This window comes from Cinclus cinclus, chromosome 19 (genome assembly GCF_963662255.1).
Source record: "Cinclus cinclus chromosome 19, bCinCin1.1, whole genome shotgun sequence".
NCBI lineage: Eukaryota > Metazoa > Chordata > Aves > Passeriformes > Cinclidae > Cinclus > Cinclus cinclus.
The window spans coordinates 9,838,844-9,866,540 of NC_085064.1; the positions used below are offsets into that span (position 1 = coordinate 9,838,844).

Below are 27,697 nucleotides of genomic sequence, written 5' to 3' on the forward strand. Positions count from 1 at the left end.
TCCGTTGGTATTTTTAGCTCTGCCCACGATATCGCTGGAGTTCACGGCGTGACCTACTTTGGGAAGGCAGAGCTCTCGCCGCACTGGGTCCCCACGTGCTGAGAAGATGCTGCTGGCCCCGGGAACAGCCCCCCCAGGACACCCTGTTCCCAGCACGTGGTGCTTGGCTCCCCATGGATCCACACAGAACCCAGGGGCAGATTTTGGGGAGGAGGAGGAGGAAGGTCCTGTGGGACCAGGGCTGTCTGCAGCAGGGACATGTGCAGGGCTCCCAGGTGGGTGCTGCTCTGCAGGGACTCGACAGCCTTTTGGTTGGGCTCTGCATTTCCACATTTCCCTAGCCTCTGAAAAAATCAACAGCTGCTAGGTTGGCACAGACACAGCCTGGATTTGGGTCCCCGAGGGAGTTAACCTCCACAACTCAGCTTTCCAGTGGGCCAAACTGTGTAGCCAGCCCAGCTGGACCTTTTGGAGCTCCCAGATTGACTTTGGTGATCATAAAATCAGACTGAGTTGAGAGGTACTTTAAACATCTCTGTCATGTGCAGGGACATCTGCCATTAGACCAGGTTGCCTCGAGCCCTGTCCAGCCTGGCCTTGGACACTTCCAGGGATGTGGAGTGGAGCTGATGAGATATTCAGGCCCAGGCTCTGGTGTCCACCCTGCCCACAGCTCCGTCAGGGACCAGGCTCATTCCCAGTGTCACTGGTGAATCTGTCTTCTCTTCTCTCTTGGGCACTTGGAAAACCTCTTTGCTGACATTTAGAGTTCATGACAAGGTTCACTGCTTGCAGAAGATCTCCAGAAAGAAACACACTCACCCACAAACGCTTGCAAAGTTTAGCTCTTCCCTCTGCTTTCAGGACCAAAATCTCGTCCAGTGCCAGGTACGTGTCCCAGCACGAGTCTCGGGGGTGGCTGTGGCTGCCTGGGCTGTGCAGCCCTGTGCCAGCACTCGTGGCTGCAGCCCAGGCAGCGATCCACGAGGCTGGCACAATCTCCTCCTTGCCAGCTCTTTCCTGCCTCTACCCCCGAAATCCTAGGGGTTCATCACTTTGCCAGCCCAGCTCTAGAAGCTTTTCTGAACTTTGCTGTGTTAAAAGGTTTCTATTTCCAGCAAGGATGCAAGTGCAGGGGAGGGATTTTACAGCCAGCAGGTGACAGTGCTGGGGATGAGCCATGGGGCAGTAGTTTCAGGATGAAGAGAGAGAGGTAGAGAAGTCACCCACCAGTCACTTCCAGCTCATCCAGCACCTAACTGGGGAGAGGAACAGCAGCAACAACATGGTCATGCACTGGGGGAGCAGAACCACAGCAGTGGGAGAGGGGAAAGACAAGACAAGACAGGGCTGAGAATAATGACACCAAGGACAGCAGAGCTGACACACCTGATTCATCCAACCACACAAAGGCCAGCACCCTGCACAGGCTGGGCAAATTCCCATTCCAAATGCACAAACAGCCCTTCTGGCAGTGGTCAGCTGGAACCTTGCCCCGAGAGCCTGTGCTTTGAGGCAGCCACTGGTCACTGTGAGGAAGGAGGGTTTGCCAGCTCAGCCCACGCAGAGCTGCACGCTCTCATGCCACATGGAGAAAAACCTTGCACTGGAAGCAAACACAGCTGCAGGCACAGCCAGTGCCACAGAGCACCTCGCTGTGCCTCCCTGGGTCCAGCAGGCTGCAGAGCTCCTTGGCAGGCAATGCCAATGGCAAACAGGGATTTGGGGTCACCTGTGACCCCCGGAGGGGTCCAGCAGCAGCGGCAATGTGCTCAAGGACAGGCACAGCTCACAGCTTGCTCCAGGTCAGGGCTGCTTGAGCTGCACCAGCCTTACTTGACACATTCCCCTGGGGCTGTGCATCACATCCAATGTGCCTTATCCAGGGAAAAAAATGTGCCATTTACGGTACATTTAAAATTAATGCACGTTTGATGTTGCTGCTGATCCCAAATGATCCCCTACACTCGTGCTGCAGAGCGGAGCTGTGCTCGGCCCTGCCAGGACAGCGACGCTGCTGAGCCTCCCTCCCTGGCAGCCACACTGCCAAGGACAATTTCCCAAAAATAAGGATTTCCAACAGCACTGCCTGCAGTACCTCACCAGTACTGATTCCTGCCTGCTGCCAGGGGGCTCTGTACCATCCAGGCCTCAGCACAGTTCTGTCTGGAAGGCGTGATGGACGCAAATGTCCTTATGGATAAACCCCTGCCTCTCCAGAGCTGGGGGCCCAGCTGCCTCCTGATGGGAAACTCATTCTTGTTCATAACTCCTGAGTGCATAAGCCTTAATTAAAATTAAAATTAAAAGCTGTCCCTGATGATGTTGGTGGCAGTGGTGAGTGGTGATTGTGGCTCTGCCATGTGCAAATGCCATGTCTGAGCCAAGTGATGCTCAGGCCACAGTTGCCTTCCCAGCGTTTGGAATAGCTGCTCCTCTTGCCTGCAAGGACCCTCCAGGAACAGTCCTGGCACACGCATGTGGGTATTTATGGCATATTCTCTTCTAAAACCCAAATTAAGGCCACTGGGAAAAAGAGGGTCACACCCTCCATGCCCTGAGGAAGGACAGGGACAAAGAGCACAAACACAAACCCCAGCAGTCCAAGTGGGAGCAGAACCAGCTATCAGCTGGAAAGGGATATTTATGGGAGTCAGAGCTTTGGTGCCAGCAAAACATCCCAAAATTCTGTTCATCAAATACCACCTTAGCAGTGCCAGTGCCTCCTGCCCTGGGACACCACTGTCCCATGCTGAAAGCTGGACTCCATGGCCATGTTTTGGTGGGGCTCTCAGGAGAGTGGCAGTAGCAGGTGCCAGTCCTGCCACGTGGAGCCCTGGAGAGAGAGAAGAATATTTTCCATATATTTCTTGTTTGCTGATTTTCTCACCAGCTCTTCCAGCGAGTGAAACCCAGCGGCACAGCCCCCGCATCTCGACAGCTCAAACACGGCACATGGGGAAAGTCACACCTCGGGGGAAGTCAGGGAGCACGAGTGAATAGGATGAGATTAATTTGGGAACAAGATGCAGGCAGAATGATGTCTGCCAGGGAAGGAGCATCGTTGGGCCCCACCACAGCCTGGCTGTCCCTGCCTGTGCAGCACAGCCTGGAGGAGCTGCACGGACACCTTGGCCCCACACAGGGACAGAAACCTGAGAAGCCACAGCAGGAGCTGTCACAACCAGATGGGACATGAGCCAGAGCCCCCCTGCTCAGATCAAAGCTCTCCCCCAGCCTGGGCAGGGCATGCTGGAGGGTTTGGACAGGTGCTTCCAGCTGCCATGTGTTCCTACTTTCTAAATCCCACTGCAGATTCTCTAGGAGCCCATGTAGATGCTTTATGAAGCAGCTGAGTTTGTTGCTTGCACTGAGCCCCAGGGTGCTGCCCATGGGAACAGGAGTGCCACTGCCACCAGCTCTCTGCCTCAAACATCCTCTCCCCTCCATGGCATCCCCTCTCCAGAGGGAGTCTGGCTCCCAAATCCCTGCCTTGAGTCCCCTGCTGCAGCTGTCCCCTTGCTGCAGTCACTGCACAGAGCCACACCTGGGGTTCCCCCACCCCAGCTGCTTGCAGGAGCTCAGGATGGGGGCTTGATCTGCTGTGAATCCATCACTGGGACACATTTCTGAAAGCTCAGTCAAGGGTTTACTCCCACCAGATGTGTCACCAAAAGGTTTTGAGTGGCACATTCCCAGTGCAGGTCCTGCGGCTCCTCAGGACCTTGCTCTGACCCTGCTGCCTCAGAGTTGGTACTGGCTGGCATCAGATTTGTTCTGGGAACAAGCTCCGTTTCCTCCTCACCCACAACGAAGCCTCCAGGCCTCCGCAACTGCCTCAGCTCTTCCAACAAAGAGAAATTAACCCAATTTCTGGTCAGATTTTGTGTCTGTGGTGATGATGTCACACACCCATAAAGAGGCTGGTTTCCAGGTGAAGCCTGCACCTGGCCCAGGAGAGAGGGGACAGGAGCCTCAGGCTCTTCAAACCACCCTCCTCCCACTGCAAAGCAGAGCCTGGGGGACAAAGGGGTGACACAGCACTGACTCCTTGGGGCAGGACTGCTGTCCACCTGGGCAGGGATTGATTAAAACCTCCTGACATGGAGGTGGGGTCACTGGGAGCAGCATGGGGCAGACTCACCTCTGGGACCTCTGGGACACAGCCAGCAGCAAAGCAAGATGAAAAAAAAACAATTCTGCTTTTAGATTTGCCCCATTATGGGTTTACATTCCTCAGCATGAAAGAACAGATTGGTTTAATGTCCAGGGCTCAGCTATGGAAGATGCAGCAGGGAGGAAAAACGTGATCAATTATTTAGGAGAGACTCAGTCTCACATCAGAGGTTCATCTCCTGATTTCATACATTTGAACTAAGTGCTGTTTCCCATGGTATGGGGCACAAGCAAGCAGAGAGGCTCTAATTAGCACACTCAGCAGCCTAATATTTGTCTGTTTTCTGTGACTCCCTCAACAAGCCCAGCAGTTCCCACCCAGGCCCCAGGAGCAGTCTGGCTGCCAGGATGTTTATAGGGAACATACACAGCTTGGAAATGTTTGAACAAAGGGGAAGAGCTCTCCTGGAACAAGAGCAGCTGGGTTCAGGCTGACAGAGCTCTCATTCTTCTGCACAATAACCTGTGGTGTTTGGTCTGCCCCAGCTGGGGGATGCCCTGGGCAGAGGGAACACGTGGAATGAGCTCCTGCTCCAACAGCACAGCACTGGGCTGTGACAAACACGGTCTGTCCATTGCCAGGAGGTTGGGTCCAACTTCTGCTGAAGGCACTTTCGGTTTTGGCTTTATCATTTGGAGACAGATGGCCCAGGATGGGCTTGGTAAGGGCAGCCAGAGCACCTCAGTCATCTCTGGGGTTTGTGCTCCAGTTCTAATCCCCATTCTCCAGGGAGAGGTTCCTGGAGTGTAACCACCAACAAACACAGACACTGAACGGCCTCGTATCTGGCTTGCCAGTCCCTCACCAAAAAATACTAAATCTCTGAAATGTGCTGCTGCTTCCCAGGGCAGATGTGCTGGAAGGTGGGCACTCATCTGTGCTCACCTCCAGGCTTGGTACCAGCTTAGAGCCTTTCCATACCCAGCACCACCATCCCCTAACCAGCCCCAAACAAAATTCAATCTCTCCAGCTCCACAGTTAGCCTATGCCTCCACAGAAGCCCCTGGCTGTTCTACCTTCACTTCTAAAGCAGTTTTTAAGTTTTCTTTGCAGGAATGAATTCTTTGCAGTAGCAGGGAAAAGCCTCCAGTGACTGCAACACATTCTGTACAACTGCATTAACCAAAATCTGCATCAAAGGTCTACCTGATCCTTGCAGGGAAGGTTTCCAACTGCTTCCATTGCTTCTGGATGGGCCTAGGGCCAGATGGAGATGCAGCCATGGTCTCACCTGGTGGGTGGTCTCGCCTGAGAACAAAACACTGACCTGGGGCTCTGACACTTGAAAATAACATTCTGTGTAAGAGGAGCAGCCTCCCTGGGCACAGGCTGCACATTCATGGACATGCCCCATCCCTGTCAGTGTCCAAGGCCAGGTTGGACATTGGGGCTTGTGGCAACCTGGGACAGTGGAAGGGGTGTGACATGGCAGGGGTGGGACTGGATGAGCTTTAAGGTCACTTCCCACCCAAACCAGTCTGGGATTCTGTGACAGAGGAAAACACAATGAGGGCAGGTAGAAGAGAACGTGTGCCAGGAGAGGAAAGGAGGTTAAAATGCAGAGGTCACAATTCACTTTTACAACCCCCAGTCCTCACCAAACACGTTTCTGGCCTTAGGGTGTTGCCCAGCTCTGGTGATGCCTGCAGGACCAGGAGAGCTGAGGAAAGAAGGCAGCTTTGGGGGTGTCCTCAGTGCTCTGGTTGGATGACAAATCCATTCAAGGCAACAGCACCTACAGCTGGAGCTGAGCTGGAGTTTCCATGAAGCAAGAATCAGCTTGGTTATGCAGCCATTGATAATGACAGATGTGACACAAGCTGAGCAAGCACCAGGGGATGTCTGGACAGGGTCCAGCTGCCACCGACAGCTCCAGCCCTGGGGACAGAACACTGGAGATTTCTTCCCAGTGCCTGACAATACCTGGGGTGACTCCTGCTGGTGTGAGCAGCTGGGAACCATGTGTGTTCCTTTGCAAGTCTCATAGAAACAGGCAAATTGGGCTTTTAGTTGTTGACAACTTTTCTCTTTGTAGGACCTGATGCAAAGAAACAGACAGGTATTTCAATCCAGCAAAATAATTTTATTTCAACAGGGCAAGTACAGCCAAGTGATTCCAGAGCTGCCCAGCAAGTGTCAGCTTCATGATCCATCACTAAATGTCCTGCTGATGACTCAAGGATCCGAGCTCTATGGCCACCCTTCACAATGATTTCTTAGGTTTAGATTTCAAGTGAAACACATTCAGATTTGCTCCTGTCAGAGCATTGCTCACCAGTACATGGTTGGAAGTCACTGAGGAGTTAATTGCACAGTTACCTGATTCATATGAAAAGAAAGCAACCCACAAACCCTGCCTTCTCTCCAGTGCTGCTGCTTGGAGCCTTCCCAGCACCTTGCAGGGGGAGGTCCCCAGAATTCTTTGGGCCTTCACAGTAAAAACAGCGGCTAAAAACACAGCAGCAAAAATCCAGACAGCTTTGAACTGCACATTTCCCCTCTGCCAGTCTGTGATCAATAACTGCTCTCCTGGCACCTGTAGGAAGAAGCAGGGCCCATGGCAGTCCCCCTTTCCCAGAGCTCCAAAGGGACTCGGGCACGGTGCAGGCTGTGCTGAGTGCCCAGCCCTGGCTGGAGCAGGATGAACTCTGGCTTCATTCATCTGGGCATTGTTTTGGTTTGGTGAAGTATTAAATAAATAAATAGGGCTGCTCTGTCAGTAGGATGGGCTGTGGCTCCCAGCTGGCAGCCCTGCCTCTCCTGAGCTCTATCCTGGCTCTCCCGTGCTGCTCGCCTGGCTCTCCCCACTGGGCACATTCCTGCGCTTCCTCAGCTGCATCTCTTCATCCTGCAGGAGAAAAGGAAGCACAAACTGATCCTTCACGTCCTCTCTGGGCTGGGTAACACCTGTCCTCTTCACCTCCTTTCCCACCAGCTCAGGTAAGCCCAGCAAACAGAACCCCCCCCCCCCCCCAGCTCCTCTCTCAAAACACTGACTCCATCAACACCTTCACATGGGCCCTTCCCAATCCATCCTCATTGAGGAACTGTTCATGACTAACACAACATGCACCTTTTCAACCCTGCTGCAGTCAGAGCAGCAGGGATGTGACCTGTCTGAGCTGTGCTGCTCAGCCTGGGGTTCATAGCACACCTGGTCTCACAGTGCACATTTACCTCAGGGTGGGCCTGCTGTCCCATAGAATCAAACCCCTATGGTTGGAAGGGACCTCAGGAAGATAAATCCAGACATCTGCTCTAAGCAGGGCTGACTCAAGTGCTGGAGCTGGTTCTTCAGGACATTGATTTGCTTTTCAAGTATCTACAAGGGTGGAGTTTCCACCTCTACTCACACAGCCCAGGGTGGGTGCCAGCTGTGTGCAATATTTCCCACTGGCCCCAGGGGGGTTTCCTTCAGCACAAATTGTCTCCTCTTGGGCTTTTTGCTGGGCACCTTCTCCATAACCACCTCCTTCTCCATAACCACCCCACAGGGAGCTGGCAGATCCTCCCTTCAGCTCCTCTCCTCTAAACTGGAAGAAGCAGCTCCCTCAGCCTCTCCAGCCCTGATCCACCTCATGAAGAAACCCACAGAGCTGCAGGACCAGGATTTAACTGTGGCCAGGTTTTGCCACACATGGCAGGGACTGACCTGAGGAGGGTGAGCATGTGCCATTTAGTGTCTCTACTAACAAAAACAACTCACCACAGTCCTCCTCAGCCAGTCCCTCCCAGATGCTTCTCTCAGCATCTTTTCCAACACATCCACCTCACACCATTCAGCCAGGACTCAATGAAGACCACCCTGTTCCAGTATGGTTCGTACCGAGTCAGAGTCTTCCTCAGCCTGGTTGCTTATGAAATCGAGATAATCATCCTTCTGGTTGTCCAGAACTTCTTCCTCATACTCAGTCTGGTAGTCTGACTCATCTAAATAGAGAAGACACAAAGCACAGGGAGGATTTAACTGGCAGGCATAGAGGCAGAGGAAACTGGGAGAGGAATGATTGCCACTGTCACTGAGCACGGGCAGGACAGTGCCAGCAGCTCTCTACAGCCCAGTGAGCTGGGACTGCTCACACACAGATCTCAGCTCTGTCAGCTGGTCATGTCCTCTCTGTCAGCTGCTGTCCTGGAGCCCTCCAGAATCCAAGGAACCACAGCACAGCAGCCCTGTCCAACTGTTTGGGTCATTGTGGTGGGCACCAGTTCCCAGCCCAAGGGACACAGACTCTGGTTTTGGGGGGATGCTCCCTGGGGAATGCCCTTCACAGCACAGCTGCTGTTTTCCACCCCTCAGCCCAACTAGACCCATGGGACACCTCCAGAAGCCTTTGAGCTGCCAACCCAAATGCCCCTGCACACAGCAGTCACAGGCCCTGGGAACAGAGATTCCAGGCTCAGGGTGAGCTCTGCCTGCTGTGGAGCTGATAACTGAGTGTCTCCCAATCTCTGTTCCACAGGGCATGGTGACATTTACATTTCCTTCCTCTCTGCAGAGGACAATCACTTGCTTTCTCCAGTAATCCAGCAGATTAACATAATTAAAAGAATCTCAAGAGCTGTACACAGCAGCAGGACATGCAAGGAAGGTCCCACTCCCAGCCTGCTCCCATGAAATGAGGACACATCAGTACAGAGCCAATGCTTTTCCCAGCATCTGGAGATGATCTGGGGGATCTGAACAGGCAGCAGGAGCAGAAGCTCACAAGGGCCAGGAGGAACAGGACAAGGAGGAATGGCCTTAAGGAAGGCAGGGATGGATGGGATATTGGGCAGGAATTGTTCCCTGGCAGGGTGGGCAGGCCCTGGCACAGGGTGCCCAGAGCAGCTGTGGCTGCCCCTGGATCCCTGGAAGTGTCCAAGGCCAGGCTGGACACTGGGGCTTGGAGCAGCCTGGGACAGAGGGAGGTGCCCCTGACCATGTGGATGAGCTTTAAGGTTCCTCCCAGCTCAAACCCTTTTATGACTCCACCTGCAGTCAGGGCTGACTCCCCACAGAACTCCAGGAATATGCTGGGCTGGGGGGGCTATCTATGGCCCCAGCTCACCCCCAGAGCACCAGCAGCCCCTGCAGAGCCTGCAGCAGGCAGCACCTTCCTCTGCTGGCACCCACATCTTCAGGATGCAGCTTAAGGCATGAAAATGACATTTTATTGTTATCATTAAAATCACGTTTGTGTGACACCAGCTCTTTCCTGAGTTAATTCCAGTGTGCTCCAAAGAAATATCTGTGATGCAGCCCACTGGTGAAGAGAGGGGGCTCCTGTTCAAACCGGATCCTGGATTAAGTATTTCTCCTGGGAGCTGTCAATAGCATCTGCTCCACACTGAAGACAACAGCACAGTCTGTTCCACAGCCTTTTCTCCTAGCACATAACTACAACCAACTGCTAGCACATTGGAATGAAAGATATTTGGTCTTTTCAATTTTCTTTTATGCTTTTTAGTTTTAGGGTTTTTTTACTGTTAATTAGAGAATGATTGTTAGTTTTTACTAAAAACACTAACAATAATCTTTGATAAAATACACCAGAGAAACAGGAAACTCATCTGAACAGCAACAGACACCACAAACAAGAGTTTGGAGTTTGTACCTCCAATAAAACCAGCTGCCATCAAGACCATCCTCCTTGATTTTCCCAGCACTGTTCAGCATTTAGCAGGTCTTTCTACAGACATAGAACCAAGAGCCACCCTTCTCACATCCTTCACACAGCAGCTCTGGGTGCTGGAGGGGAAGAAGGAGAACAGGAGGTGGCCCTGCTGTCCCCAGACATCACCTTCCATCAAGGCTGAGGCTCACAGTGACTGTTCTGGGCACTACAAAACCTCCCAGAAGCACCAAGCAGGACCAAGGCTTTGCTGCTCTGCTCAGCTCAGCACCACCCAAAGAGCACAGCCTGGAATCCACCCAGCCAAGAGGAGATTCCACTATGGAAAGGCCCCCAAGCCTGCCCTGAGCAGGGTGAGCACATTCCCTGCAGGAAGGGCACATTTCCCCACCCAGAGATCTGCCTTGTGCTTCTGCAGCTGGGGCTGTTTCTTTGCTTTGTGCCCGATTCCAGCAGGGAAGCTCCAGCTGGAGAAAAGATTCCAGCTGGAGCCCCAGCTGTGGTGTGGCTGCAGGGGCTCCTGCAGTGGCACTGCCAGGCCTTGGGGTCAGTCAGGAACTGGAAGCTCAGCACAGCCTCAGCTGCATGAGTGCTGCTTCAGTGAAGTTCTTTTTAAGCAGGAAAGATGCAGAGGTGGTCTGGTGCCTGCTAATTGTGTCCCTTGAGAGGTGCTGGGTTGTCTCCTGCTTCAGCTGAATGGCAAACCCAGGCATCTGACACCACCATTAACATTTCTCTTCCACAAATCCTTTTATCCAAATGGCCACTGCTACAAGTCCTTGATCTCTGGGCTCAGCAATCCCTCACAGGGGGAGCTTGAGCAGGGGGATGTGACAGAGCCATCCCTGGAGAGTGGCCCCTGTGCTCCTCTGGCCACAGCCATAGCTCTGAATCCAAATCACAGCTGGGCAGAGGGAAGATCCTGGCTGAGGGAATGTGTGGATGGAGAATGGGAACAGAGCCACCAACCCTGCTGTGAGATGAGACACCTGTGCCCCAGCACTCTGGTACTCAGCCCTGCCTGAGGGACAAGCTCCCCTATTATCATTTTTAATGGATTTGGTCACTGCTCTCAGCATGCTCAAGAGAGAATAAATTCCCTTGCCCTTTCCCCACAAAGCCCACACAGCTCCTGCCCAGGAGCTTCTCACCCTCTGTGCTGACCCCTCCCCATCCATCAGAACTTGAGCCTTTCCCTTTGCTTTCTTTAGAACAAAATTATGGACAGAATTTCCCCAGCCAGCCTGAGACCTGCAGTGTGCTGTCAGAACAGGCAGGGCCTTCCTCAGTCTCTGTGATCCAAGACCTCCCTGAGGAAGGGATTTCTAGAACAAAGGTGACAGTGCAGGGTCACAGCCAGCTCCCTGTCTCCTCCCCTACACAGGTCACAACCTCAGACCCCCTTCACCCCCAGAGCAGAGCAATGCCAGAGCTCAGCAGCCTCGAGGAGCCACCTGACAGCCACAAGGCCACTGCAGGGAGGTGTCACCCTCCCCTTGAGCTCACCTCACCACACACCTTCCCCCACAGCTCTTTAGCAAAGGTCTCATCAACACAGGACACCAAGGAATGTCACTGCTGTCACTGCCACCCAAACATGGGCAGGGTCCCTGCAGCCACACAGAGCCACCCACGGCAGGAACACCAAAGATCCTTCAGAGCACAGTGCCCACGTGCACGACTCTGCTGCCACCCCAACCTTCCCCTCCTCCAGACCCTACAGCCAAGGGATTTCAGCATCCTTGAGGAACATGAGGCACCTGCTCATCCCACCCTATTGCCAGCAGCCCCTGCCCTGCCCCTCAGTCCATTTGCCACATTCCCATCCACAGCCTCAGCAGAGAGCAGGAGCCTAAAGGGGAATCATCAGGAACTAAAGGAGGAGGATGTGTCCCAGTGCTCTGGTTAAATCTCAGCAAGTCTCAGTGCCTGAGCCTTAAATAACCACTTAGCATGAACTCTTCACTCTTACCCACAATGGCTGCTTCAACCACATTTGATTAATATTTTCTTCATAACGCATATGATTGTAATTAGCATTTCAAATTACCGCAGGGACATCTCTACAAACAGTCACAGATGGGAGCACTGCTAACTTTAGCTTTCCCTCTGCAGGAACAAGAATCAGGAGGAGGGGAAGAGACTGTTGAGAAAGAGCTCCAGCCCTGGTGCCACACTCAGGGGTTTCAGGCCTGCAAGGCTCTCATCCTTTTGGATCTGGGAGCTCCACGAACAGGGAGCTGCTCTGCAGGGCAGGGCCACCGTGGGGCACAGAGCACCTTTGTGTCACCATGCAGGAGCTGGGACCTGCTCCTCATCAGCTCACTGCTGCTCCCACAACAGCAGCACACAAAAGGCAGTGGAGCCAGTGAGTCACTCCTGATCCTACTCACAACAGCAGGGAAAACATCCTTGGGGCAGGGCTTTAACTCAGCCTCCCCCCAGCCCAACATGGGCAAACACATCCTTGGGGCAGGGCTTTATCTCAGCCCAACACAGGCTGAGGATGGAGCCAGCAGAAGGGCATGGGACAGCTTGAGGAGATGGATGCTGAGTTGCCACTTGTGTTACTTCCCTCAGATGAGACTTGAGCAGGGATTATTCCCACATGATCCCATGTGGGATCATCCTGACTGATCCTGCCAGAGGAGGTGGCAGGAAGGGGGGACACGGAGGGTCTGTGGGGAGCAGGGAATGGCCCCGTGGCTGGCAGTGGCCAGCACTGCTGTCCCTCCTCCCACCCCCAGCCCTGCTCACCATCTGCCACCGGAGCCTTGACGGGCTCGATGCGGGACACGATCTCTGCCAGGTCTGTGAAGGATGTGGTGGGACAGGTCACGTTCTGGAACACAGGGACAAGTTGAAGCTTCGTCAGCAAATACACACAGAAAATCCAAACAAGTCAAGACTGTATAAAAATGATATTGAACAGACAAAGCTCCAGACGCACAAATTCTCCACAGCTGCCCCCTCAAAAGCCATTACTCATCAGTGAGAAATCCTCAAAACAGCTCTCCTGAGGCAGGTCTGGTGGCAGAGATGGGATTCCCAACAGTGGGACATGCTGCTAATGGCTCTTACTCTACCCACACAAAAAGAAGCCTTATTAAAAACTAGCAAACTATGGAAAAGACCCCAGAGACAAACACAGGAGGGGCTGGGCCCTGGCATGGACAGAGTTGATTCCATGTTTTTCTCCATCGATGTCCCTGTCTAAGAGGGACTGGCTGGGCCAGGTGTAGCCTCCAGGGAGCTTCTGCTTTCCCTTGGGAGAAGCTGACCAGGTGGGACAGACACCTCAGCTGGAGTGATGCCACAGAGGCTGCAGGGGGCAGGTGGGCACTGGGATGACCAGAACCCCCCCGGGGATCCTAAATATCCCAGAGCTGGAGGTGCTGCAAGAGCCTGCAGAGACATCTCCCACTGCAATTCCTCTCTCCAATAAACCCTTGCTATTTTCACTCTGTCTCAACCAAGCAGTGGGCTAAGTGTTCCCTATTTTGAGAAGTTCTTGCTCCAGTCTCTCCTCCAAGAAAATCCAGCTTTGGCATTTAAGAGCCCTCTCAGGCTTCCTGCAGCCCCACCTCCCTCTTTGGGTCTGGGCACAACGTAACCAGGTGAACACCTGAACACCTCTCATCTTTTTTTAAACCCAGTGAGTTTAATGAACACATTAACAATCCCAACCTAGAGGAAAGGGATGGAGGAGAGCTGGCAGAGGGAACTGGGCTGCCAGGAATTGCTGTGACAGTTGCCTTCCCAAACACCCTGCCAGGGCAGCTTCCTAACAGGGGGTTTTATGAACAATCCTTTGCTCTTCTGGCACGAACACCGACCCAGTGAATCACACAACCCCTGTGGGGTCACAGCAGCAGCCCATTGCTGTTGCAGCAAAGTGCTCTAAGTTGACCTTCCATCTGTAGCTGATTTTGATGTAATTTAGAACAGCCCCAGCACAGAGCAGATCCAGGACAAGCAACGGGAGCAGAGAAAAGAGCATGAAAATGAACCAGTATGAAATGGAACAGCAGTAGCTCTGGACACACACCTTAAAATACAAATAAGTTGGGAAGCTCATTGTGACTTAAGGAACTGCTGGAAAGGATGAGTCAGCCCAGGCTCACTTTGAACATCCAACCTGAATGTTCCCAGTGCAGCATTTGCAGAAAGCTCTTTCCCAGGGCAGGGAAGAAAAAAAGCTCCTTGACATCTCCAGTCTGTGCCACACGACTCAGTGAGGGCCATGTGCACCCTCTGGCCAGTACACAGACACAGCCAAGTCCAAGGCCTGGACTCCAAAATCCATGAGGACGAGGTGGCCACACAGAGCACTGGGGCAGACAAGTGCCAGGCTGGCCCTGGGGGCAGGGAGCAGGCAGGGACAGGCTTTGGATGGGATGAAAAGTCTAGGGCTCTGCATGAAGAGCTGAACAAAATCCAGCACCAAAGCGTGCCCCAGGAAAACTGTCAGCAGCTCCTGTGGTGAGGATGGATGGGAATGAAGTGTGACTGGACCCTCCAAAGCATCTGACCCCCAGGTCAGCCTGTTTGAGGGCACCTGGGGAGGCAGCTGCACCCAAACCTCAGCACCAGGACTGGAAAACTACTTGTGGGAAACCAGGTGTCTTCCCACACTCACTTGGTGCTTTACAAACAGGAGTTCAATGTTTAAATACTTCCTCTCATTACTTTTAAGGACAAAATCACCCCTCCCATCAGGTAACACAAAGCAAAAAAGTGTCTCAGATCCACTCTCAAACCTCTCTGATATTTCCAAGGAGAAAAGTTTTCTCTTTTGGCACAATCCTTATAAAATAAATTAGTGGAGAAAAACAGTTACTACTATAGTCTGCTGGATTACATTTAGCTTTGACTATGAATAACAGCTCAGTAGACAAAACTTCCCCAGGTAGATCCAATTAATGGTGCTGCAGCATTCCATACTGGGGAAGAGTAAGGGCTGCTCAAAGTAAAGTTTATGTAAGGTTCCTGTTGTTTGTGTCTTCAGTATTTGCATTTTGGAGACAAGATAAACAGGGACTAAATGATCAAAGCAAAGGAGAAGCATCTAAATGATTAAATATCTGGATTTTTAAATAAAACTGCAATGCTCACAACATGGAAACAAGACAATAAGAAATGGCACTCAGCTCTCAGATGTTGAACACTCCAGAAATAGATGAAGAACTAAAACATACAAAGCATCAAAACCTTTGCAAATGAAAGGCAAGTTAAAAATATCAGCTGCTCTGCCTGGAAGATAACACATTAAAGGACTTAAGTGAGTCCAATGGACTAAGAAAAGCAAGAAAAATACCCCAGTGGGAGCTGCAACTGGTGTAACTTCATAGAAATAAATCTCCTGCAACAGAAGTCAGGTGCAAAAATCTTGGGTTTCAGAGGGCTCCAGAGTTTTAGGAGGATGAGCAGATGAGCCCACAGGTCCTTGGGAGCAGCAGGGATGCACAGAGCCTGTGGCTCCTGCTCCATAACCCGGCAGGGCTGGTGAGCCACTCTCCCAGCCCTGTTATTTCCATGCTGTGGAACCTCAGCAATCAGCACTTGGTGCCTCATTATCAAGTGAGTGCAGGGCCAGGCCATGTCTGCAATGGGAAGGTGAGAGATTTGGTCTCCAGAGTACTGAAGTGCCACAGAACCCAGGGGAGGTGTGATAAATGTCCATCATGCTGCTGTGATAGCATGATTTAAGTGAAATACTCCCTTCCATTCCATTACTGTATCCTGTAAAAAGGACAGCTTAAAAAGCAGTCTTCTTTAGAAGAAGAGTCTGTTACAGCACTGAAAATGTTTGAGGCTTTTTACTGGTTGGTGATAAAAGCAAGGCTGAAGTAGGACACAACCAATTCTGAGACACAGAATTTTCCCTGCCTTGACTTCCCCTTATGACTTTTAACACAAAACCTGAACCCCAGCCCTGTTGTGTGATGTGGAGGGGGTGCCAGAGGTGGATTGAGGACCCATTTTCTGCAGTCACACTGAAGCACCTCCTCATCCAGGTGTGTTCCCAGGGAGAAATCCCAGGCTGAGAGTCTGGGGGCTCTGGAGGCTCATGGATCTCCAGATCTTCAGCTAGTTTCCTCCACAGCTCAGTCCCTGTGTGCTCCTTCCAGAGCCACTCTGGCCCTGCCAGGCAGCGTGGGCAGATCCATCTGATACTGGGAAGTCCCCCTGGAGCTAAGGGTGACATTCACCTCCTCCCAACAAAGCCATTTCCACCCCTCAGTGACTCACAGCCTCTGCTGACACTGAGGGCATCTGGCTCAGATGTGGAATCACCCACCCCTCATCCCCGGGCCAGTGTCCATCTTGCCATCCATCCTCTCCCTATCTCCAAGCCAAAGTGCTCTGCCACCCACCCCTGGAGAGCTCCAAATCCTCAGTGTCATCTCTCACCTCACTTGACTTCCCCCTGTGAGGCTCATGACAGTTATGATTCATTCTGGCCATCCCTTAAAAAATTACTGCTCATTTCCCTCTCTCTAAAAGATAAAAAAGAATTACTGGGTAGAACATGAAGCTTTTGTAGCACTTGAGTTTCAAATCAGAGGGATTCAAAGGCAAGGAAGGACAGTGAACCCTTGTATTATCCAAATTCCTCAAAGAGTTGGTAACTGCTTCTTAAAACCAACTGGAACTCCCCCGCCAGAAAAGAAATCCAGAGCACTGAGCTGTGAACCAACCTCAGGGCAGTCACCATCCCCTGTGCCAGCCCTGAGCAGCTCAGAGCATTTCCCTGAGCCCTTACATCAGTTTTGGATTTGCAGGTCTCTTGTCTGTCCTTCAGCATCTTGTCAAGGACTCCACTCCTGCACCACACATTAAATACGGTTTTCCCATGCTGGTATCCTACTTCCTGAAAAAAGAAAAAAAAAGTAATCAGGAAGAAAAAAGTTATTAATAACTGCCATTAGCATGGAAACAACTGGAAAAAACAGACCCATTGCTCAAAGTTTTACTCTTTTTTTCTCAGAACACAGTAAGAAATGATGTTGAAAAATCAAATGTGAAGGGCAGAGCAACAGGTTTTCAGAGCCCTGGATCTCGTCTCCAGCCCTGGTTCTGGCAGCAGCACTAAACCTCTGGTGTTGTCTCTCCTCTAGTTTTTTGGATGAGGGTTCAGAGCATGGGAGATACAGGGGCTGGAATTCATTTCTCACAATCTATCCCAGCCCAGGGTGGGGGTGATTAAGGGGAGAAAAAGGAGCTGACAGCTCTGCCACTGGTAGGGTCAGGCTGACCCAAAATAACCACAAGAAACTGAGCTTCAGGAACTGACCCACAGCCACCACTGCTCTGGGGCTGCTCATGGGAGGGGTTTGACATGAAGAGATTTCAGCTCCTTGGAAAATGCTGGTGCCCATTTCTATTTCCTGTAAAATCCACACACCACTACTTCCCAGCCCCTAAGGATAAAGGAATGCCTGGATTGTCCTTGTCTTTGAGGTCAGCACAGTTTAAAGCTTCCCTGTGGACAGAAGTTACTGAGCTATGCTGCAGGGAATGGGGATCCAGGAGGTGCTGCCCCTCCATCCCTGCAGTGCCTCATGCCAAGAACCTGCTCACAGACAGTGACACTTTTGAGGAACTGCCCTTCTCTCAGGTTTCATTGCAGAGACAAAAATTGCCTGGTGCCTTGACATCTCTTTAACAGCAGCACATTAGAACAGAGCAGGGATGTGACAGCCCATGGTCTGTTCCTGTGATGAACTACCATACCCGTCTGTCAAGGTTTTCAAATCAGCCAGGGCTCTCCAGCTGGCAAAGAACAAAGAATTATTTATCAGCAAAGTCCTAGATCCACAGGCAGACAGCAGTGTTTGCACAGAAACCGAGAAACACCAAATATCCCAAAGAAAACATTTACACTGGGGAAATCCCAAACCACTGGGTGGTTTGGAATAGCTGCTGTGTGTCCTAAGGAGGTCTCTCAGATGAGAACCTGCAGGACTAAACTGTGTTCCTGGGGTTGGTCAGTGTTTGTTAAGCCAGGACCAGAGAGATCCATCTGCAGGTTGAGGAGCATCACAGCTTCTCACTAAAATGTAATGGAGGTTGACTTCAGGAAGGAGTGGTGGTTTTCCAGACTGGGAGAGAAGCAAAACTCTGCAGGAATATCTGGACATGGACTCCTGCATGGCTAGAACAGGTAAAGAATGGAAGGAGACAGTAAAATCACTTTCTTCACAGGAGACACTGAGCCAGAATTGCTTTTGCTGCCCTGCCTAGGAAGGAACGTTTCTGCTGTGAATACTGGATTATGTCACCAGAACAATTCCTGGCACACCTGGAGCCAGCTCTGCCCATGCTGGGTTCTGACACAAACAAACTCAACCCAATACCAGTGATGTGAGGCCTGGCAGCACCACTTTTCCTGACACTGGTGCCATTTCCTGACCCCCTGAGGGGTGCAGAGGAATTGTGGATGATGTTTTATTCACTGAAGTATTAAAACATCAGCAGAACCAGTTATTTTCACATTTCCCTCCATTACCAGGATTCAAGAGCTCCCTGACAGATTTCTGCAAATCTTTCATGCTACAACAATCTCCAAGAGCAGGGGAAAGTGAGGACAAACCCCCCCATACAACAACACCAACCCCCAAGTGCCCAGAGCAGCTCAGACATCCACGAGCTGTCACCGAGCTCCAACAGCCACAAAACAGATCGAGGCAACCGATCCCTTCACAGATCATTATAGAATCAAGATTACTAACTCAATTCCTGCTGCTAATCCAATCTCCTGGCTGGGATATCATTCCACAGCATTACTGAGTGTCAATTATTCACTCTGTGCCAGCCAGCTCCTCTCACTCTGCAGCGGCTGCAGCACTAATTAGCAGCAGCAGAGCTGTGAGGAGCAGAGCTGGGGGGCCTGGGGAGGCACTTACACAGATCTCATCGAATTTGCCGAAGTCCAGGGTGCCGTAGCGGTCGATGGGGGGCCGGATGTACTCGCAGTAGTCGCTGTTCTTCACCATCTCCAGCTGCCGCACGCAGCACACGTAGGCCAGGCGCGTCTGGATCTCGGCCATGTTCAGCACCTGCCCAGCACACCAGGCACAAAGTCAGCTCCTGTCTAGGTTGCAATAACCTAATCTTAAGTGAGAATTGTGTGGAAGGTTTCACTGTAGAGTTTAAAGAAGGTACTGATTCGGGTATGATGAAGATGGTAATAGAATAAAGGGTGGATAATGTCTTAGGCTGCAATACAGGATGTGACCAGAAGTATGGATTCTATCACCATCTGTTAAATCAGCTGGGGCAGTGAGCCTTATCTCAGTGGGAGATATCTCCTGTTAATGGGCCATCTGTTAAAAACCAGGTGAGGCAGCAATCCTTTTCTATGTGGGAGAAATCACCTGTTAATGCGCCATGTGCAAAAACAAGCTGGGGCAGTGCTCTTTATCTTTTTCTTGCTCTTTTTGTATTTTTTCCTCATCTTTTTCTTTATCTTCCTCCAGGAGGTATCTCCTGTTAATGGGCCATTGAGTCCCGACTGATAAAATTCCATCATCCCATTGGGAGATGATCCACCCAGGGGGAGGAGCCAAGCATTTCCTACCTAGATAAAATCTGAGATTTGGAACATCAGAGCAGCCTTTTTTCCACTGGATCCCAGAGGAAAAACAGACCCTTCTACAGCATCACTGGACCTTCAGAGGAAAACTGCACCTTCTACAGGATCATTGCTCCAACAGAACCACATCTGTCACTGCAGGAGGACTGCAGCCACTATTTAATTGGACTGCTACCAAAACCCTGACTGACTGACGGGGTGTCAGGTTGGATTCTCTCAGTGTTTTAGGCTTTTTTTGGGGGGGTGGGGGGGTGTTGTTTTCTTAAGACTGTATTTCTACTTTAATTTTCTTAGTAAAGAAAGAACTGTTATTCCTGTTCCTGTATCTTTGCCTGAGAGCCCCTTAATTTCAAAATTATCATAATTTGGAGGGAGGGGGGGTTTACATTTTCCATTTCAAGAGAGGCTCCTGCCTTTCTTAGCAGACACCTGTCTTTCAAATCAAGACAGTTCCTCCAAGTGAATTTCAGAATGTGCTCTGTGTGGTCACATGAGCTGGCACACAGGAACTTGGTGATGCCCTTGCACAGCAGCACCTCCAGCTGTGTCCCAGTGTGGGCAGGCAGGGATGAGTGAAACAAGGAACCAAGACTTTCATCCCAGGATATAGTGAAATATATATATATATAACTTAAAGATCTGTGCTGGGGTGAGGGGCACAGTGATCCTTCAAGGCAGAAATCAGTGATGCCCCATCCCTGCAAGTGTTCAAGGCCATGTTGGACAGGGCTTGGAGCCTTGGGGTGGAACTGAATGAGCTTAAAGGTCCCTTCCAACCCAAGCCAGTCTGTAATTCCATGATTCACTGATCTGTTCAGTGTCAGGGCAGAGATTTTGCAGAATGGCTGAGGTGGACAGGGACCCCTTGAGATCATTCAGTCCATCCCTCCCGCCCAGGCAGGGTCAGCTGGGGCAGCTTGTCCAAGACCATGTCCAGCTGAGTTTTGACCATCTCCACAGATGGAAACTTTACCAGCCCTCTCTTTAGCCAGTGTTTCATCACTATCAGTAAACACCAAAAAAAAAAAAACTGTTTTGTTGTGTACAGACAGAATTCTGTGTTTCCATGGGTGCCTACTGCCATTTAGGCAGTTGGAATATTTCACTGGGTACTGCTGAGACCAGTTCCAACTGGGGAATGCAATTGTGAAGAAAAAAAATCAAATTAAATTCAATATTCACTTGGGGGACAGCTGTAGAGCCAGGCAATTTAGGAAATGCAGAATAAGGAACAGAGTTGGCCTGACCACATGCAACAAAGAGGAAAATAATAATACTAATAAAATTATGCTCTGCAGACCCATGTTTATCAGTTTTATTTATTACTGCCAAGTGCTAAGATCTCCCCAAACCAGCAGTTCAGACACATACAGGACAGAACGTGAACTGAACAGATTTACTACTTTTATGGGTAAAATTAATTAATTTGGACTTTATCAGAATGTATGCAGCTCCAAGAAAAGGTTTCTTTGCTCTAAGAATTCTGCCAGGCCCTTCCCACATCACTGCCTTCCCTGTGGTGTGAGGGCACTGCCCTGTTCTCTGAACAAGAACTCAAATCTAGTGAAACAACAAATCTGGCACAGACTTGCTCCCTGAGTAACAGAGGGAATCTTCCCACTGCTCTGGAAAACGAGCTGCCATTGCAGTCTAGTCCTCAGTACCTTGACTTTCTCAGCCAGGGGGTTCCACCTCTTCCAGAGCAGCCACCAGCCGGACAGGCAGTCGCCGTAGTTGGTGAGGTCGGTCTCGTCCCGGCTGCCCACATCGATGGCGATCACCACCTTGGCCCCCATGGACCTGGCCACGTCAGCTGGGGGACAGGAGATGTCAGAGCCCCTCTGCCCTCCCTGCTGCTGCTCCCAGGTGCAGGTACAGATCTGTATGGCTCAGGTGTGACCTGAGGCTGCACCTACCACCAGCGAGCAACAGGACAGAAGTGACCACCAGTGCCCATCCCTGCAGGGATCCAAAAGCCAGGTGGATGTGGCACTTGGGGACATGGGCTAGAGCTGGGGAATGGTCGGCCACAGTCTTAGAGAGGAATCTTTAGCCTAAACAATTCTGTGATTCCCTATGAACCCAGCAGCAGCTCTGCCCAGACCGGTGCCACTCAGGGAGGCTCCATAGGGAAGGAGGGATCCCAAATCCTGTGCCAACCAAGCCCTGAGTGACCCCAGGGTGACCCCCCCACTGCTGCAGGACATCAGTGACAGGGGATGTTTTGCCCCCAATCAGTGGGATGACCTGACCCTCCCTGTGGTCCCCAGAAGCCCTGTGAGGCAGCAGGGGACAGGGAACACAGCACCAGGGCAGTGACACCACACTGGGTATAATGGGATAGAGCACATCAAACCCACATTAATTCTAAAAAAATTAATGGGGGACCTGCAGAGAGAACAAGTGGCCATGCCTTAGAGAGAGCACGCAGCAGTGCCAGTGCTGCAGGGAGAAGGCGACAATGGGAGGAGCAGGACAAGGACCTGCCAGTGACAGGAGGCTGGATGGCAGCCTGAGAACAGCTCTGGGCTCCAAGAGAAAGATTCATATCTGAAAGTGGGAGAGAAATGAGGCAACACTTCCTACTTGAAGGTCAGTAAAAGGATGAGCTGCACTCTTTGGATATGGGTGAGGATTTAGGGAAGCACCAAGGGAGGGAAGAGAAGGACATGAACCTCACAGAATGCATTTATATTTCTTTCCCACCCCCAGAGTCCAACATAGTTGCAGTTTCCAGAATAGTTTTGCGTAGGAAAACCACAGCTCTGAAGAGCCAATTTAGGAGCTTAATTTAGACACTTCTTTAAATCAGATCTGTTCTGTAACTTGGATTTATACTCCTGGGCTCGTTCAGTCTATTGTGTTTCCCATCCAGTCTCACCTGGATCTGCTCTTTGTCCTCTCCAGCTGTGGAGATGCAAGAGGTGCTTTGGTTTGCAATGCACAATGCTTGCTTACAAGCACAGAGAATGCCAGATTTGGGGGATCTATTTTGTACTATTCCTGTTTCTGGGTTTTAGGTAAACACAGCCTGATGGAAAAATGAAGTCAGGGTGTGACAGGAAGATGTAAATGACTTGGGTTGCTCAGGTGGGGAGTCTCTGCCTGAGGTTCCTCCCGCTTTACCTGAGCACAGTCACAAACTGCAGTGACGCTGCAGGGCTCTGCTGCCTCAGCATCCCCTGAGCCACCCACCCTCGTGACTGCAGCGAAACCCGACACAAAACACATCCCAAACGTGGCCAGTTCACACCCTGCACCCTGCTGGGGGGTTCAGACCTCATCCCACACCCCACATCCCTCCTTCATGGCCCTATGATTCCCCCACTGCCACATGCGCCAGGTGACACCAGCCTGATCAAATGCTGTTGCTCTCTCAGAATTATTTCTTAATTAACTGATTGAAGAGAAACTCCAAGGTAGATTGTATGTCTGTGGTTTGACTTCTCCTCCCTTCCTTCAGCAAGCACTAAAATAATTCAGACTTAGCTGGGAGTTGTATACTCAGAATTTGGCCATCAGGAAATACTTCATAAAAAACAGTGTTAATAAAGCCAAAATAAAGGGAACACCCAGGAAACTGAGAGCAAGGACTCCAGGTAACCAGCATGAGGTTAAAGGTGTCTCTGAGATTCTCTGTGTTTTAGGGATAAAACAAGAGGCCCGAGGCTTGCAGACTGTTTGATGGGCAGTTCTGGGAATTTCTTCCCCCATGAGCTGTGCTCCTACCTGGCAGGTTGTTGATGTAGCCCCCATCCATGAGGAGATGGCCATCCTTGGGGTCACACAGGGGAGGCATGTACCCCGAGAGGGACATGCTGGCACGGACGTACCTCCACAGGGAGCCTGCAGGGAGAGCAGCATTAATCACCCAGCATTAATTACTGCCACGCAGGGGGGAGCCTTCTGCACTCATTAAGATAATCAAGAGATAGAGGCTTTCCTCAGAACACTGTGAGGAAGTTATTAAAACAGTTTATTATTTTCTGTATCATAATCCTGGCTAGGATAAAACAAAGGTTATGCAGACATCAGGCAATAGCCCCAGGACCCTTGATTTTAAGCCCATTCCTCATATTTACTGCCTTCTGTGAGATCTCAGCATATTCCCAATGCAGGGAGCACCAGGGTTTTGTGGAGGTGGGGCTGAGGAGGGAAAGAAAAGGTTTCTCCTGAGGACAGAGGGATTGACAGAACAAGTGCAGCTGAAGTCACCTCGTTCTACAGAGATCCGCAAACTCCTAACTTTTAGCAGGACCTTAACCTGAAAAACACAAGCTGTAGAACCCACAAAAATTCTATTTTCCCTACTCTTCAACAAGCAAACGTTTTCTCTTGTAAAACCACTGCAAATGCCTGGTGGGGATCATTATCTTCTCCTGGGCCATTTCTGTTGGTGCTGTAAGGAACAGTTATCATCCTTGAAGCTGTTAGAATCAAAGTTTAGTCAAGTAGAAACTGATTGGCCCTGTTTCCTGTAAAACATTCTGCTTTAAGGCTCTTACACACTGATTTTTCTCTTAACATTTGCATCAACCAAATTGGGAAGACACTGCATTTCCACAGGCCAAGAGGCTTGTCAGAGAAGTGAATCTTTAAAATACCAGGAATAAGTGAGCCTTGAAGTGTTAACTCACTGCTCAGTAATTAGCTGCTTGGTGCTTCTAACAGCAACAGTTCCCAGCAAATTCCCTGGGAATTGATTCTTTTTTTTTTTTTTTGTTTTCTTTTAAAAACAGATAACAGCTCTGTTTCTAATTACAACCCCAGCATTCCTGCTGTTAGCACAGGTTAATACTGGCACATTTGGGGTTATTATTAATAGTTTTAGTGGAACTTCCACCCAAGGAAACTGCTGACGCCTGTTACACCTCACAGACCAAACCAAGATGGGAAATGGCAGCAGCTGGGAACTTAATTTATCTTCATTCAGTGGAGACACCCGTAACCATTCTCCAGCTGATTCCTATCCTTACATTAAACTTCCATGGGGACAAGCAGGTGGCTGGACTGAGTTTCCTGACCTCAACTGGCTTAACCTGCTGTGGAATGGGAATACAAAACCTCTGAGAAGGGTTAATCCTTTTTCTGCTTGTTTTAGCTGCTCTGATCAAAGCCCAGAGTCCTTCAGCAGCTCCATAACCCCCCTGGAATGGCAGGAATGGACCAGTGTGACCTGTGCCAACTCCAAGGACAAACATCAGAGATGTGGCAGCAAAGGCTGCAGCTCCCCCCAGGAATATCTGGGGCACCTGGAGGCCTCCCCTGCAGGCTGAGTCACTGCCCTGTTACCCCAGACTGACAAAAGGCAAAGGCAGGGACACATCCCAGGCACCTCAGATCCTCCTCTCCTCTTCACTCAGTGAGAAACAGAAAGGACCGACGACAAATGACATCTAACTCAGCCCCTGCTTCAGGCAGAGCCTGCTCTGGGGGAAGACAGCTTCATTTAGAGGAATTTGAATTGTCAAAGGTTTCAGTTGCTTTAAGTTTGATTTATGGCTAAAACACCTGCACTTCACTTTAAGGATGCTTCAAGGATACAGAAAGGTGCCCACGGACCCATTTTCTCCTCAAACAGTGAATGCAGCATCTACTTTAATTCCTTCCTAGCAGCCCTGTCCCTTGTTATCTGTATGCAACCACAGTTTGGTGATGAGCAAGTAGCAGAGAAAGGAGAAACAAAAGGAAACACAAATTTCAAAGGTGAGACAGATTCCAAGAATAAGGGGTGCCCCTGAAGTCTCCCATGGTGATTTAAGGTCTGGAGAGGCCATGCCCATACTCACCATCCCTGTGCACCCTCATGGCCGAGGCAGTGATGTCAGTGGTGATGGTGAAGTAAGGAATCCACAGATCCTGCAACAGAAGAATCCCAATTTTACTAAATCTGTGACTTTGCACTTGACTACAACCCTGTGCCTGACATGCAGCAGAGCAACAACCTCTGGGCCTTAGCAGACAGAGCTACAGACACACACTTGAATGGATGGAGCAAAAACCCTCAGTCCTGCATTTAACTTCCTATATTTGTCTCCCATGCAAACAATTCATTCAGAACCAAGGCAGACAAGAATCCTCATTTCCTTTTTGCAGTAGCAAGAACCCCTTGTTCCAGCAGTGTGCAGAGGCAGCACAGAGAGCTCCTCACACAAACTGGAGTCACCTTCTGCAAGGTGTCTTTATTTTAATTTCAGGTGAAGGGAAGGAGTCTGATGGTCACTCCCATCCCAAGGGATCCTGAGGCTGTTTAATGCTGGAGGACATAAAGAACATGATCCATGGCCTCTTGACTGAGCAATGGTCAATTTGTAGCTCCTGGGGATGGAGCCAGGGGTCATCACTTCAGCAGGAAATGCAGACCCAACATTTTCTGGAATCAAAGAGGACAACACCAAACTCTGGAGTGCTGGCTACAGGAACAAAGGACCCTGCAAGGCAGACCTCCAAGAACATTCTAGGGGTTGCCTGAGATCCTGCAGGATAACACAATATTGGGAGTGTGGAACAGAAGGAGGGCAAGACACAAAAAGAATGGCTAAACCAAGAGCTTTGAGAGTTTATTCAATGGAAATAAAACCAGCTAGCCCTGCTCCTGGCAGGGGAAGTTCTCCCTCTGGTTTCAGCTCTGTCTCACCTCCCACCAGCTGGAAAAAGCAAAGGGCAAGGTGACCTGCCAAGTGTGCAGGGCTCTGCTGGACAGAGGACAGTTTTGGAAAGTTTCCATGGTGCCTGGTGAAATGGTAGCTGCCAAGGGGAAGCAGGAGGACTTGTCTGAGTAAACTGACCTTGTGCCCAGGGAACAGCTGATGCTGCTCTGTCAATCAGAAAACTTGAATCAAGGCTGAAGAGGAAAACCTGCCCTCCCAAGCAGCCTTTGTTCACTGGACAAGGTGTCTGGGCCTTGTCCAGCACAGCTTTAATGGGCCCTAAGCTCAGACCAAACACAGGTTTGGACTCCAGGACCACTGAGCTGGAAGCCTTCCATCACTGGTCAGGTTGCAACTCCTGGTGTGGTTTCTGTGCTGTTCAACCTGAAATTCTGCACTACCAAGAAGCAGGTTTTTTTTCTGGTGAGTTTAATCTGTTCAGCAGCACTGCAAATCTGGTGGGACCTGGGGAGGGCTCACAGGCATTGCACCAGTATCACAACCCCAGTGTAAATGCCAGAGTAAAGTGGATGAATAAAGAGAATTAGGGTGCCTATCCATGCTGAAGATATTCTGGGGATTGCAGTTCTCAGTGCATCAACCACATATTAAACAAAAATAGGGGAATGGCAAAAGAAGCCTCTCTGACACCTTTCATGTTCCTGCAAGCCACCTGCACAAAGTAAACTAACCCAAGCCCTCCTACGCTGCAATAAAATCTCACTGCTCAGGGACTGTTCCACTGATTTTGGAGCAGAACATCATTCAAGTCTGAAACAGGACTTAATAAAAGTCTTGTCTAATTCCTCACACCCGAACCCCCAGCTGAGATGATTTACAAGGGCATTTTGGCATGGGGATGAGAATTCTGGAATGGAGAATAAAAATTTCAGAGGCTGATTTTCTCATAGAAGGATGGGAAATGCAAGAGGAAAATAGCTCTATTTCTTGAGAAATTTCCTTCAAGCCCCTGGCCTGGGTTTCTGTGTCCAAGGGCTCCATCCAGGGTGTGGGTGTGCTCCCTGAGGGTCTCACGTGGATGATCCCAGCTTGGGAAGTGCCTGTGGCTGGAAGCAGTGACGGGGTTTTTGTCACCAGGGCCCCCACACGAGCAGCACTGCTGGGAATCAGGAGACACCCACGTTACAAGGGTTGGCAGAGAGCAAATTTCAGAGAAAATGGAAACCTCCCTTTCAGTGTCAGAAATAACAGCTCAACGTAAGGAGCTCCTGCTCTGCCTCCCACGTGGGAGAGGGGTGAGGACTCGTGTGGGAAGCACAGGGGTGTCACCTCACAGCCACACACTTCACAAAAGGAGGATCTGCCCCAGAGCTTCTAAATTTTCAACTTTTCTAGAGCCATGAGGATCAGCCCCTTCATCAGGATGTTCTCAGGTTTTCCTTGGATCACTGCAGATCCTCTCAGGAAGGAGCAGTTGTGGCCAAGCATAACCCAAACACAACCTCTGCTTGTAAGGCTGTAATTAATTTTTATTGATAGGAATTTCCAGGTAGAAATCATTGCTACCCAGCCAAAACCACCCCAGCTAGGGAGAAAAGATGAATGTTTGCAGTTTGGATGCTCTAAATGCTTTGAGAAAATACTTTTTTAAGGTTCCTGGCTCAGCTCTTGTTACTTTCTCAGTCTCCCTTTACC

General features: G+C 50.5%; 1 protein-coding gene across 4 annotated transcripts in view; it reads right to left on the reverse strand.

Moving 5' to 3' along the window:
* Positions 1-6,252: 6,252 nt before the first annotated feature.
* PNPLA7 (patatin like phospholipase domain containing 7) overlaps positions 6,253-27,697 on the reverse strand; it is a 125,679-nt gene continuing 104,234 nt past the window's right edge. For all 4 annotated transcript variants that reach the window (XM_062505452.1, XM_062505454.1, XM_062505455.1 and 1 more), the window contains 8 exons: positions 25,181-25,250; positions 23,121-23,237; positions 21,056-21,204; positions 18,703-18,855; positions 16,560-16,667; positions 12,551-12,635; positions 8,005-8,108; positions 6,253-7,026 (listed from right to left, as the gene is read on the reverse strand). In XM_062505452.1, coding sequence (XP_062361436.1) covers positions 6,946-7,026; positions 8,005-8,108; positions 12,551-12,635; positions 16,560-16,667; positions 18,703-18,855; positions 21,056-21,204; positions 23,121-23,237; positions 25,181-25,250 — 867 coding nt within the window. In that variant the 3' untranslated portion in view covers positions 6,253-6,945. The remainder of the gene's footprint in view (positions 7,027-8,004; positions 8,109-12,550; positions 12,636-16,559; positions 16,668-18,702; positions 18,856-21,055; positions 21,205-23,120; positions 23,238-25,180; positions 25,251-27,697) is intronic.